The following is a 13,513-nucleotide window of genomic DNA, read 5'->3' as shown; positions in this document are numbered from 1 at the left end:
AAGCTCAACATTCAGAAAACTAAGATCATGGCATCTGGTCCCATCATTTCATGGGAAATAGATGGGGAGACAGTGGAAACAGTGTCAGACTTTATTTTTTTGGGCTCCAAAATCACTGCAGATGGTGACTGCAGCCATGAAATTAAAAGACACTTACTCCTTGGAAGGAAAGTTATGACCAACCTAGATAGCGTATTAAAAAGCAGAGATATTACTTTGCCAACAAAGGTCCATCTAGTCAAGGCTATGGTTTTTCCAGTGGTCATGTATGGATGTGAGAGTTGGAGTGTGAAGAAAGCTGAGCGCTGAAAAATTGATGGTTTTGAACTGTGGTGTTGGAGAAGACTCTTGAGAGTCCCTTGGACTGCAAGAAGATGCAACCAGTCCATCCTAAAGGAGATCAGCCCTGGGTGTTCATTGGAAGGACTGACGCTGAAGCTGAAATTCCAATACTTTTGCCATCTCATGCGAAGAGTTGACTCATTTGAAAAGACCCTGATGCTAGGAGGGATCAGGGGCAGGAGGAGAAGGGGACGACAGAGGATGAGATGGCTGGATGGCATCACCAACTCGATGGACATGAGTTTGAGTAAACTCCGGGAGTTGGTGATGGACAGGGAGGCCTGGCGTGCTGCAATTCATGGGGTTGCAAAGAGTCGGACACGACTGAGCAACTGAACTGAACTAAATTGAATACAGCTGTATTATAGGGCTTAATCACATCCAGACCTGGAGATAATTCTTGGACAGGCATTGTATAGTCACAGTATTCAAATCTGAGCAAAGAAACAGCACTGTTGACTGCACTTGTTTTAATACTATGAGATGTATAGTGTTTGAGGTCTTCAGGGATGTGAGAAATCAGAAAGAGAAAATGACCTCTGGTATTTTATTCAACTGTAACATTCTCAGAGAAGAGTGGAAAACAGGCCAAGTCTTCCTAGAACATCGCCTGTTCTCTCCTTCATCTCTTTTTATCTTTGCCCTGTCCTTCCCATTCACTGTAGAGAAACCCAACCTTCAAATTATAATCCGAGATACTAACACAGCAGAGATCACGGGTAACACCTTAAAATTATAATTTCTCTATTATTTTATATTCTAACATCATCTAACAACATTTAATGAATATCATTATTTGTGTTTTTAGCCCTAGGACATTTAACTTGGGGTAAGTTAATTTACTTTGTAAATTCAGAAATCCCCAAAGTGAGATGATGATTATGGAAAATATGTTTTCTACTCCACTGATATTATTTATTATGAATAGTTTATAGTACATGAGACAAATACAAATGTATAACTTACACAGGTCCACATCTTAAGGTTAAAAAAAACTTTGCCTTTTAGATATAAAAGTCAGTGTCATGAGTTATGATGTAGATGGTTACTAGATTTTTGTATACATTACATGAAGTATTTATTATCCACTTTTTTATGTTTGTTTTTTATAGTTGCTAAAACATGGAAGTCACTTTCCAAACAGGTAAGTTAAAGCTCTTGGTATACATATTCATGCACACAATTAAATGTGTATATATATGTGTGTATATATATTTATGATGCATACATACATTGTGATATGTACATATATAAATATACATAAAGCTAAACTCAACGGAGATTATTGGCAAATTTTGCTAAATTAAATATTGAAAATTTTGGCACACAAAAGACAATGTCAACAATCTTAAAAGAGGTATGACATGTGGGAGAATATGCTTGCAACCTATTAACAGAAAAGGCTAAGTATCTTATATAGAACTCCTGTAAATCAATATAAGAAAGATAATCAATAAGAAAATAATGGATGAACATAGCCAGAGAGGCCAATAAATGTATGTAACCAGGGATATGCAAATCTCACTAGTAATCAGGGATATGCAAATTAAACCAATTATATGATACTGTTTTACACCCATCAGGTAGTCAGCTTCCAGAAATCTAACAATACCAGTAATTATCAAGGATAGAAAGGAGGAACCAGGTGAGAATGTAAGTTGGTATTTTCTCTTTTGAGAGAAATTTGGCAATATCTTATGCGTATCAGAAATTCTACTTCTAGATATGTTTATAAGAGAAACATTTGCATACTTATACCAGGAGTCCTGAAAAAATTAGAAACAATATAAATGTTAATTAGTAGAAGATTAATAAAAGAATGTGAAGTAGGCATATGAAAGACAAAGGAGCTAAAATGAGTAATACATAAGACCTATGTTTATCAACATGAATAGGCCTAAAAAACATAGGGTTGAATAAAACAGCACATTGCAAAGTAATATAAACTGATTTTTCTTAACATGCAAAGACCTTTTGGGGGCATCCATAAAGTCAAGACTATTTTCATAATAATACTGAGAAGTTGCTTGTTCTGTTACTCTCATTCTCTCACAAGGGTACAATGGAGTTTCCCAGAGGCTTCCTGATGAGTGATGACATCATCACTCTGAGAGATAATAGAATATGTGCTTATGTATTTTTGTGTTTTAAAAATATATCATTTCTTGGGAATTCCCTGGTGGCACAGTGGTTAGGGGGCTTCTTGGGGGCTCAGTTGGTAAAGAACCCACCTGCAGTGCAGGAGACCTGGGTTTGATCCCTGGGTCAGGAAGATTTCCTGGAGGAGGAAATGGCAACCCACTCTGATATTCTTGCCTGGGAAATCCAATGGACAGATGAGCCTGGCAGGCTAAATCCATGGGGTCACAAAGAGATGGACATGACTTAGTGTCTAAACCACCAATGTGGTTAGGACTCAGCACTTTCATTGCTGAGGTCACAGGTTCAATCCCTGGTCAGGAAACTAAGATTCCACAAGCTATGGGGTGTGACCAGTAAGAAAAGTATCATTTCTATTTCCACACGCATTAAATATAATTCGCATAAGCAATCTCTCTTCTGGGTTCACAGTTTTTAAGAATATAAAGAGTTACATTTCAGAACTGCTGTGTACCCATTAAAATGAAAATGAAGAATGTTTGGCAGGAAAATATGATCATGATATATTAAGTGCAAAGAGTAAGTTACAAAAGTTTACATAGAAAATTATTCAATATTTAGAACAAGAATGACAAAAATAAAGAATGAAATTAAAGTCAGATTAAATAAAAATTTTAATTGTGGTTAATCCCTGGATCACAATCTGTTTTTATTTTTTGCACTTCCTAATTTTCCTATAACATATATATTAAGTATTTACTTTAAAAAATTGTACTCAGGAAAATTGTGTAAATCCTTTAAAAGGCATCTATAATTCTAGGTAAATGAATTCAATCCAGCAAATATTTATTTAGTCCCTACTTGCAGTACTGCAGTTTCATTCTGATACTGACCATCCAGAGTTAGCATCAGACCCCACAGATTTAAAGACCCAATCCCCCAAAAGATTGCCCTCATTTCAGATGCCAGCTGCATTTCAAGGGATCCCAGACCACCCACACTTCTGACCAAGTGCTACAAATTCAGATAGTTCCCACAACTTCCCTCAAGTTTAATAATTTGTTAGACAGACTCATAGAACTGAGAAACATTCTACACTTAGATTTCCAATTTATAATTATCATTATAAGGGAACAAATCAAGGCCAGCCAAATAGACACATGCAGCAAGGTATAGTAGGGTTCTGAACACAGCTTCTGTGCCCTCTCTCTGAGGGATCAGGGTATGGCCCCATCCTAGGAAGACCCATGTGTTTACAAACCTGAAAGCTCTGTTGAGCTTGGTGTCCAGAGCTTTTATTGGGAGTTTCATTGCATAGCTGTGATTGACCAAATCATTGACCACACAAATGAATTCAATCTCCGTTCCTTCTCCCCCCCCCCTCCCCAAAGGTCAGGCTAGCTCACACCCCCAACCCTTGAGTCACAAGGCGTTTTTGAAGGTCAGCTCCCATCCTGATTCTTCTCCTTAGCATAAACGTTGGTGTGGTCTAAGGATGTGGAGTCTTGCCCCCAGAAACCAGGGACAAAAGCCAATCAAATTCTCTGTCTTCAATACTACTGCCTTTAAGAGACTAAGATAGGCACTGGGAGTGGGGAGAGAGAGTCCGAGCCTGAGTGGAAATACAAATTTTAATAAAATTTAAAAGTCCCTAAAATTGACATGAAAGATCAGTGTGTCAGTTGGATAATCTAGACCAGACAGAACTAAATTATTACAAAAATAAACTGCTTAGAGTGAGTAAGGATCTGGCCAGTCATTGACTAATTGTGTGATCCTGAGTGAGTTACTTATCTTCTTTAAGACTCAGTAATATATGCATAATGAGAATTAATTTTTAGAATTAAATGAAGTGTGTATTAGCCCAATGCTAAGCACATAGAGGGAACTCAAATAGAAGGTGGCTCTGAATTTTTGGTCTTAAATTTTTGCTGAGTAGAAGAAATGGAGTTTAATACATGAAAAGAGTTAAAAGGGAGAAAGAGAAGTAATATCAATATAATAGAGACAGTATAAATGAAAGTGTAAAAAGTGTACTCAAAATACTTTTTAATCTCCTGTTTTAACAGAAATCTTTATGAATTGACTGTTGCTTAGACATTAAACATCATTAGTCATTGTGAATCCTGACCTCCGTGCCACTCCTGTCCTAGTCAGCAGTGCTCAGCACTGGTGGCATCTGTTACCTGCCATGCGGAAGTGAGAGCAAGGGCTCACAGATGGACTTCAGGGCCTCTACAAATCCCCTAAAAACACCTCTCCTGCTTTTGGCATCCCGGAGATTCCCTATTTGTCTGCTAACACAGCTCTGTAATGAGAAAGATAGTTTATAAATGTCACAGGGCTTTTTAAGGTACAACTACATCGGGAAAGGGGGGAAGATCCCTTGGAGGAGGGCACAGCAACCCACTCCCGTATTCTTGCCTGAGAATCCCATGGACAGCATTTTGATATACATGGGCTATGGTCCACAGGGTCACAAAGAATTGGACACGACTGAAGTGATTTAGCACACACATCGGAAAGGATTGATCTAAAGTGCTTCTCAAACTTGAGTGTACATAAAAGTCATTCATAGATCTTGTTAAAAGTAGATTCTGGTTCGGTAGGTCTGGGATGGGATCTGAGATTGTGCATTTCTAACAAGCTGTCTGGCAAGGTAATGATGCCAGGGCCTTTAGGGAACCACACTTTTGAGTAGCAAAAATCAGATCTGGAAAAGAAGCACTTCCTAGTGTTTGTTTGTTTTTTTTCAGTGTGTTACTTAGCAGACTAATTTTTTTTAAATTTCAAATTATTTCAAGTTATCTCACCAAATCCTTTAATAATTTTTCACAATTAACCTATTTATCATTTTCACTTAGTTGCCCTTAACACAAGTAAGCACAACAAATGAAAGATTGTTTTGGTATCTGAGCAATGAGTCAAATGTTTAAATGTTCCAAAATAGTCCCGCTTCTGCTTGGTTTAAAAAAAAAAAAACAACTGACTAATCAGCTATTGGAGTGTGTATTCTTTACTGAATATTTAGGTTAAAATTAGGAAAAAATTGCAACAGTGACCGTAATAACTCAATAACCTGTTTTCTCACTTCATCTGATGTCATTCTTTAAGTAACTATAAAATACTCTTCATTCTTTCCCAGTATAATCTGTTGCCCAGTTGCTTCATCAACCCCAGAATTGCCTAAATCCAAATGGGCTACAGAAAAGACAGTATGTGAAACCTGCTGATCCTATCTGACCTGCATTAGGCATACACCATTTTTTATGGCTTCCATGGAACCATCCTTTTCTAACTGGCCCCAGAACTTAAATTCACCGTTTTATCTTAATTAGATTATCATATATACACACATATAATATGTATATGTGGTGGTGCTGGTGCTCAGTCGTGTCCAACTCTTTGCAACCCCGTGGACTGTAGCCAGCCAGGCTCCTCTGTCCATGGGATTTTCCAGGCAAGACGTGCATTGCCATTCCCTACTCCAGGGCAGCTTCCCTACCCAGCAGTCAAACCTGCACCTTTTACAGCTCCTGCGTTGGCAGGTGGATTCGTTACCACTGGCGCCACCTAGGAAGCCCTATATATCTCCAGTTAATACATTTATCTGAAAATTTTGGTAGCTCTAATTGAATTTAATGTAGCATCTTTATCACTCATTTTTACTTTTGCACTTTTGGTCAAATATTGTGTTTTACTGTTGAATGGACCACAGAGAAAGTAGTATAAATACACCCATTATCTGAGGTCTTCTAAGCAGAGAATGTTTTTTGCATAGGCATTTAAATATTTTTGGTCTATTTTATAAATAAGTGGCTTACCTGTTAATCAGTATAATGATACTTTATGTAACAGGAATTAAATCAAATGCTATCAGAAACACCACCAGTTTGGAAAGGATCATCAAAGCTATTTCGAAATCTTAAAGAAAAAGGTAAGTTAACTTTAGTATTTATGTATTTTAGTACTGACACTGTATTGTTTATACTATTTATACATGCACATTTCCCTCATGCTTAAATAATTTTGCAGTTATATATGTGTCTGTGTACAGAGAGAAAAAAACTAAAACGAAAACCACCAAAATATTAATAATGAATGTTTCTTGGTAGTGAGGTTAAGGGTGGTTTTTATGTTACTTTATTTATGATACATTATTCATATCTTCCAACAAAGTGAACTTTGACAGTTTAAAAAAAACCTTTTTAACCATATTGAGAAGTATACATTATATTTACCTAAGGAAAGCATTTTTCAGAAATACTGATTTCCAAATATCTATTTTTTCTTCTTTCCATTTACTTCCAGATTTTCTTAAATTTAATCAGTATGAAAAGCTTATTGGATATATCTTTTGGCTGTATAATTTGAGCATTTTTTTAAGACAAAACTCACAGCAAAATCCAGTTGTTTCAACTTACTGTATTACCCACATCTATATATATGTTAACTGGTTAATTCATGTATGTCCTTGCAGTCAAATTATATAGCTGTTACTACAATTTTCTTTTACAGTGAACTTTTTATAAATATTTATAGTAGAAACTGATCAATGTAATCTCTTTAATCTTAGAAAGGAATGTTTCTTAGAAATATATATTTTTATATTCAAATATAAGAATATACAAAATAAAAATATAAAGCAATTGTATAAACTTACCTTTTTCTTTTTTATCACTTTTAACCAATATTGGTTTGAAAATAATATATTTAACATGAAGATAAATACTTTAAAAGAATAGTTATAATTCATATTTGTTTATCTAAGTAGAATTAGAAATTCAAATTGCTTATACCTAGATCTCATGGACTCTAGATGGAGCAGACATCTTATCTTTAATTGTAGGCTTTTCATAACTAGGGTTTATATATATTTGTGAAGTCTGGGCTATGATATCTAAAGTTCTTAGAAATTTTTTTCTGGAAGTTGTGTTAAGATTGCCATTCAAATTTTAGAGTGGAATGATAGGATCAAGAAAGTTCAAAGCTCAGAAGAATGGGGTAAATTGGTGAATGTAAAAAGTATTTCCTTAATACCTCTCATGGGAAAATAAAATTGGATCAAATATAATCTAAGAAAGATAAATGGATGGAAGAAGGAAATTCTTTTTAGTTAAAGGGAGGCTTAAATTTGGAAGGTATAGGTTTAGGCAAGTCATAATCTAGGAATCAGCGAACTAAAATGGACTGGAATGGGTGAATTTAACTCAGATGACCGTATATCTACTACTGTGGGCAGGAATCCCTTAAAAGAAATGGAGTAGCCATCATGGTCAACAAAAGAGTCCGAAATGCAGTACTTGAATGCAGTCTCAAAAACGACAGAATGCTCTCTGTTCTTTTCCAAGGCAAACCATTCAATATCACGGTAATCCAGGCCTATGCCCCAATCAGTAATGCTGAAGGAGCTGAAGTTGAACGGTTCTATGAAGACATACAAGACCTTTTAGAACTAACACCCAAAACAGATGTCCTTTTCATTACAGGGGACTGGAATGCAAAAGTAAGAAGTCAAGAATACACCTGGAGTAACAGGCAAATTTGGCCTTGGAGTACGGAATGAAGCAGGGCAAAGGCTAATAGAGTTTTTCCAAGAGAACACACTGGTCACAGCAAACACCCTCTTCCAGCAACACAAGAGAAGACTCTACACATGGACATCACCAGATGGTTGACACCGAAATCAGATTGATTATATTCTTTGCAGCCAAAGATGGAGAAGCTCTATACAGTCAAATCATGATCTCCTTATTGCCAAATTCAGACTTAAACTGAAGAAAGTAGGGAAAACCACTAGGCCATTCAGGTATGACCTAAATCAAATCCCTTATGACTATACAGTGGAAGTGAGAAATAGATTTAAGGGACTAGATCTGATGGAGAGCCTGATGAACTATGGACGGAGGTTCGTGACATTGTACAGGAGACAGGGATCAAGACCATCCCCATGGAAAAGAAATGCAAAAAGGCAAAACGGTTGTCTAAGAAGGCCTTACAAATAGCTGTGAAAAGAAGAGAAGCGAAAAGCAAAGGAGAAAAGGAAAGATATTCCCATTTGAATGCAGTGTTCCAAAGAATAGCCAGGAGGAGAATGCCTTCCTCAGCGATCAATGCAAAGAAATAGAGGAAAACAACAGAATGGGAAAGACTAGAGATCTCTTCAAGAAAATTAGAGATACCAAGGGAAAATTTCAGGCACAGATGGGTTCAATAAAGGACAGAAATGGTATGGACCTAACAGAAGCAGAAGATATTAAGAAGAGGTGGCAAGAATACACAGAACTGTACAAAAAAGATCTTCACGACCCAGATAATCACAATGGTGTGATCACTCATCTAGAGCCAGACATCCTGAACTGTGAAGTCAAATGGGCCTTAGGAAGCATCACTACAAACAAAGCTAGTGGATGTGATGGAATTCCAGTTGAGCTATTTCAAATCCTGAAAGATGATGCTGTGAAAGTGCTGCACTCAATATGCCAGCAAATTTGGAAAACTCAGCAGTGGCCACAGAACTGGAAGAGGTCAGTTTTCATTCCAATCCCTAAGAAAGGCAATCCAAAGAATGCTCAAACTACCGCACAATTGCACTCATCTCACACGCTAGTAAAGTAATGCTCAAAATTCTCCAAGCCAGGCTTCAGCAATACGTGAACCGTGATGTTCAAGCTGGTTTTAGAAAAGGCAGAGGAACCAGAGATCAAACTGCCAACATCTGCTGGATTATCAAAAAAGCAAGAGAGTTCCAGAAAAACATCTACTTCTGCTTTATTGACTATGCCAAAGCCTTTGACTGTGTGGATCACAATAAACTGTGGAAAATTCTGAAAGAGATGGGCATACCAGACCACCTGACCTGCCTCTTGAGAAACCTGTGTGCAGGTCAGGAAGCAACAGTTAGAACTGGACATGGAACGACAGACTGGTTCCAAATAGGAAAAGGAGTATGTCAAGGCTGTATATTGTCACCCTGCTTTTTTAAGTTATATGCAGAATACATCATGAGAAACGGTGGGCTGGAAGAAGCACAAGCTGGAATCAAGATTGCTGGGAGAAATATCAATAACCTCAGGTATGCAGATGACACCACCCTTATGGCAGAACGTGAAGAGGAACTAAAAAGCCTCTTGATGAAAGTGAAAGAGGAGAGTGAAAAAGTTGGCTTAAAGCTCAACATTCAGAAAATGAAGATCATAGCATCCGGTCCCATCACTTCATGGGAAATAGATGGGGAGACAGTGGAAACAGTGTCAGACTCTATGTTTTTGGGCTCCAAAATCACTGCAGATGGTGACTGAAATTAAAAGACACTCCTTGGAAGGAAAGTTATGACCAACCTAGATAGCATATTAAAAAGCAGAGACATTACTTTGCCAACAAAGGTCCATCTGGTCAAGGCTGTCGTTTTTCCAGTGGTCATGCATGGATGTGAGACTTGGAGTGTGAGGAGAGCTGAGTGCCGAAAAATTGATGCTTTTGAACTGTGGTGTTGGAGAAGACTCTTGCGAGTCTCTTGGACTGCAAGGAGATCCAGCCAGTCCATCCTAAAGGAGATCAGTCCTGGGTGTTCATTGGAAGGACTGATGCTGAAGCTGAAGCTCCAATACTTTGGCCACCTCATGCGAAGAGTTTACTCATTGGAAAAGACCCTGATACTGGGAGGGATTGGGGGCAGGAGGAGAAGGGGATAACAGAGGATGAGATGGTTGGATGGCATCACCGACTCGATGGACATGAGTTTGAGTAAACTCCAGGAGTTGGTGATGGACAGGGAGGCCTGGCGTGCTGCAATTCATGGGGTCGCAAAGAGTCGGACACGACTGAGTGACTGAACTGAACTGAATCTTTCTTAAATTGTATGCAGATTTGTATATTTTTCTCAGGGAAGATGATGTATTCAATGCTATTGAATAGAACTGTCTACAGTGGCCGGAATGTCCATATCCCTAGTGTCCATAGCCTGGAGTCACTTGTGGCTATGAAGAACCTGAAATGGGGCTACTGCATCTGAGAATTGAGTTTTTAATTTTATTTACTTTTAATTATTTCTAAATTTAAGCAGCCGTATGTAGTCAGTGGCTACCCTGTAGAACAGTGCAGATCTATGTCATAGTGATGGGACTATCAAGGTAATCCATGTACCCAAGTTTTAGAACCATTGGGTAGGTAAAGTAGAGAGTTACAGTCTTGTTTTTTAATAAAGAGATTAGGTGGAAGAGGAATCTTAAAGCTAAGTTTTTAGAGCTGTTGAAGACTAACTTACAAAAGAATTCTATCAGCTTAAAATACAACCCAGCAAGAAAATGTTAGACAATTTTACAAAAATTTAATTGGTATGTAACATTTATGAAAACATGACTTACACAGACTTAGTTATAATAGGCAGCTGTGATGTTCAGGATATAGGAACTAAACAGTGTGGTGCTTTTAAAGGAACTTCCCTTAGAATTTTTTTAAATTGACTTTCAAAGGAAACCTAGTTGGCATCTTTCTTATCCTCTGTTTCTAAAGATCACAAGTTTACTATATGCTTAGCATTTACTGTTATTTTATTTTTGACTCTGGGTGACCTTAAAACAAATTGAAAGGTTAGTCTAATGATTCTCCATTTTTGTAATTAAAATCATTAAGAATCTACAGTTCATGTTTAGTAGTATTTTGTCTTCTCCTTGACCATTTTTATTAAATTTTATCATGAGCTTTCACTTTGTTTTTCTCTGCTGTGGATGATACCACCTCAAGAACCAAAAACTCAAAACACCCCAAAAACTCCGTACTTCCAAGTGTCTACTGCAGTACTCATGATCAGGACACCTGCTGTTAAGTAATCCTTCACTGAGGGGACTCTTGAGTTGATTACCAAGTAAAAGATGTACAGCAGATATTAAACTTCTTTTCACTAACCGGTATCTCTTGTGTATTCACCACATCAGTTGGAACAACAGTCAGTGAGACTGGATTGTGGAGATACAGAGCCCATTTCCAATTCTTTTTTTTTTTTTTTCTTTTTTTTTTGAGGGATCCCTATGGAATCTAGGTATTGTATCTTTATACACATTGACCATTCCAGAATCTTTCTCCCATAACATTCATGGCAATCAACCAGAACTATGTCCATAGGTCACAATATTCTAGTATAAACAAAAGACGGGAATGCTTTCAGGCCTCCTAGCTCTGTCCCTTCACCTCTTCTGACAGACCGCCTGACAGTGCCTCCTCCTCTTTGTTCTGTAACAAAGAGGATAGCCTCAAAGAACATCAGGTAAAGTGGAGTTTTAAGGTTCACGATCTGATCATTTAAGAATTTTTATACTGTTTTACCAAACATGAGGACTGTCTAGTATCTGGATAAGTATTACTGGCTTATTCCTGATTTTAATATTCTCAGGATCTGCTTGGAAAATCGATTAAGGTATTAATTCTAGTTGTGGGTGTTATCATTCAAAAGCAAGAATTTGAGTAACAGAATATATATTTTTCTTTACTTTAAACAAAACTCCTTTTAAAGTTTATTATGAGATTACAGAGAACTCAGGATGCAATATGCAGAAAGTGTAAGCCATTTAATTAAAATTAAAATTTCTTAGACTTAATAGAAGCATGAAGTGTGTCAAGAAAAATGAATGATAACTTAAAGGCAGAAAAGTAGTAACTATAAAGTTGTATTTTTTTAATGCAATACAGCAGTCAAATCTCTAAGCAAGAATATCTAAATGTTTTATTCAAGGATTTCTAAAAAGTCATTAAGCACTTCACAGAGTTAACCATTTTCAGCCTTCTCATCTTTAATTAGCTTCATATATTGAAAGCTCTAGCAACACATTTAAAATTTACAGCTATATATAAACATTATTAATTTTGCTTTTGTGTCAGTATATCTGGAAGCATTAATGTGAATTTTGTTTCTAAGAGGGCATATGAAACAAAGTAAAATTTCTTCTTTTGCTCTGATCTTATGCTAATAGTTTGGTCTCATTTAAAACAATATTTAGCATCTTCTTTAAAGTCTGAATTTTTTTGTAACTATTATTTACTGCTATTATAAGAATAATATATTACTTGATAAATATGAAAGAAATATTTTATATGTAGCATAACTAATACTATTTTTCTTCTAGGTGTGATTTCTTACACAGAGTATCTTTTTCTTTTATGTATTTTAACAAGTAAGTGTACTCGTTAAATCTATTTCTGGATGCAGTTTTCTTTTCTCAAGCATAACCTTGGGAAATAAATCTTTTTTTAGATTCTCTTACTTTGAAAATCATTTTAGTTCTATCCATGCTGTCTTGCAAAATTCATTTCTAAATGCCAGTGGAAAATGCTAAGCATAGTACTATCAAGTGTCAAAACCATAAATATGATTACGGCTTATGGTATAGTAATAAAATGCTCATAAATTAAGAATTTAATATCCTACATCAATCCTTGTGGTTTAATCTGTGTGGGAGCCTAAAGGTAAGGACAGGTAATAATTTGTAAATTTTCTGCTACACTCATTCAAATCACATTTTCTGCAAGACTAATGTGAAAGAATGCGTCTTTTAACTACTGAGTCTATCAGGAGACATATCATACATCCTCCAACAGCTTCATTATTCTCTTCATATACAGCAATTCTTTTGAAATATATGAAGAGTTTACTGAAGTGTTCAGTTAAATTTCATTGCATTTAATGGGGGAACTTACACCCTGTAGTTCACTGTGCTCCAACCATCTATCTGACATTTTAAATCCCTGGTCTCATTTATACTTTCTGTTCCTTCTACCGTCAATGCTTTTCCTCAAGATCCTCCGGATAATAAAAATAATTCAGATTTTCTTTGAAACATGAAAGCTTAGGGAAGCCCTACTTAACCACCCTCCTTAATATAGCTCCCTCTTCCATCTCTCCCTTTTTCTCCCTGTCCAGTGTTGTATTTTCTTCATAGCACGGAAACTATTTGAAAGTGTTTGTTTATTGGTTTATATATTTTTGTCTGTGTGGGTCCACAGTAGCAAAGATTTTATCTTTTTTGTTCATTTCTGTATCAAGAACAGTGTCAGGCGCATGGTAGCCTCTCAAAAA

At 36.5% G+C, this 13,513-nt stretch overlaps 1 protein-coding gene across 3 annotated transcripts in view; it reads left to right on the top strand.

Annotated features, from left to right (window-relative positions):
- The window catches only part of MICU3 (mitochondrial calcium uptake family member 3), a 77,018-nt gene that overhangs the window by 27,148 nt on the left and 36,357 nt on the right, over positions 1–13,513 (top strand). For 2 of the 3 annotated variants that reach the window (XM_043454276.1, XM_043454277.1), the window contains exons 3-5: positions 1,455–1,486; positions 6,301–6,379; positions 12,564–12,611. In XM_043454276.1, coding sequence (XP_043310211.1) covers positions 1,455–1,486; positions 6,301–6,379; positions 12,564–12,611 — 159 coding nt within the window. The remainder of the gene's footprint in view (positions 1–1,454; positions 1,487–6,300; positions 6,380–12,563; positions 12,612–13,513) is intronic. The other variant, XM_043454278.1, reaches the window with a different exon arrangement.

Source organism: Cervus canadensis, chromosome 31, assembly GCF_019320065.1.
Source record: "Cervus canadensis isolate Bull #8, Minnesota chromosome 31, ASM1932006v1, whole genome shotgun sequence".
Classification (NCBI taxonomy): domain Eukaryota; kingdom Metazoa; phylum Chordata; class Mammalia; order Artiodactyla; family Cervidae; genus Cervus; species Cervus canadensis.
This window is presented reverse-complemented; position numbering and strand designations above follow the sequence as displayed.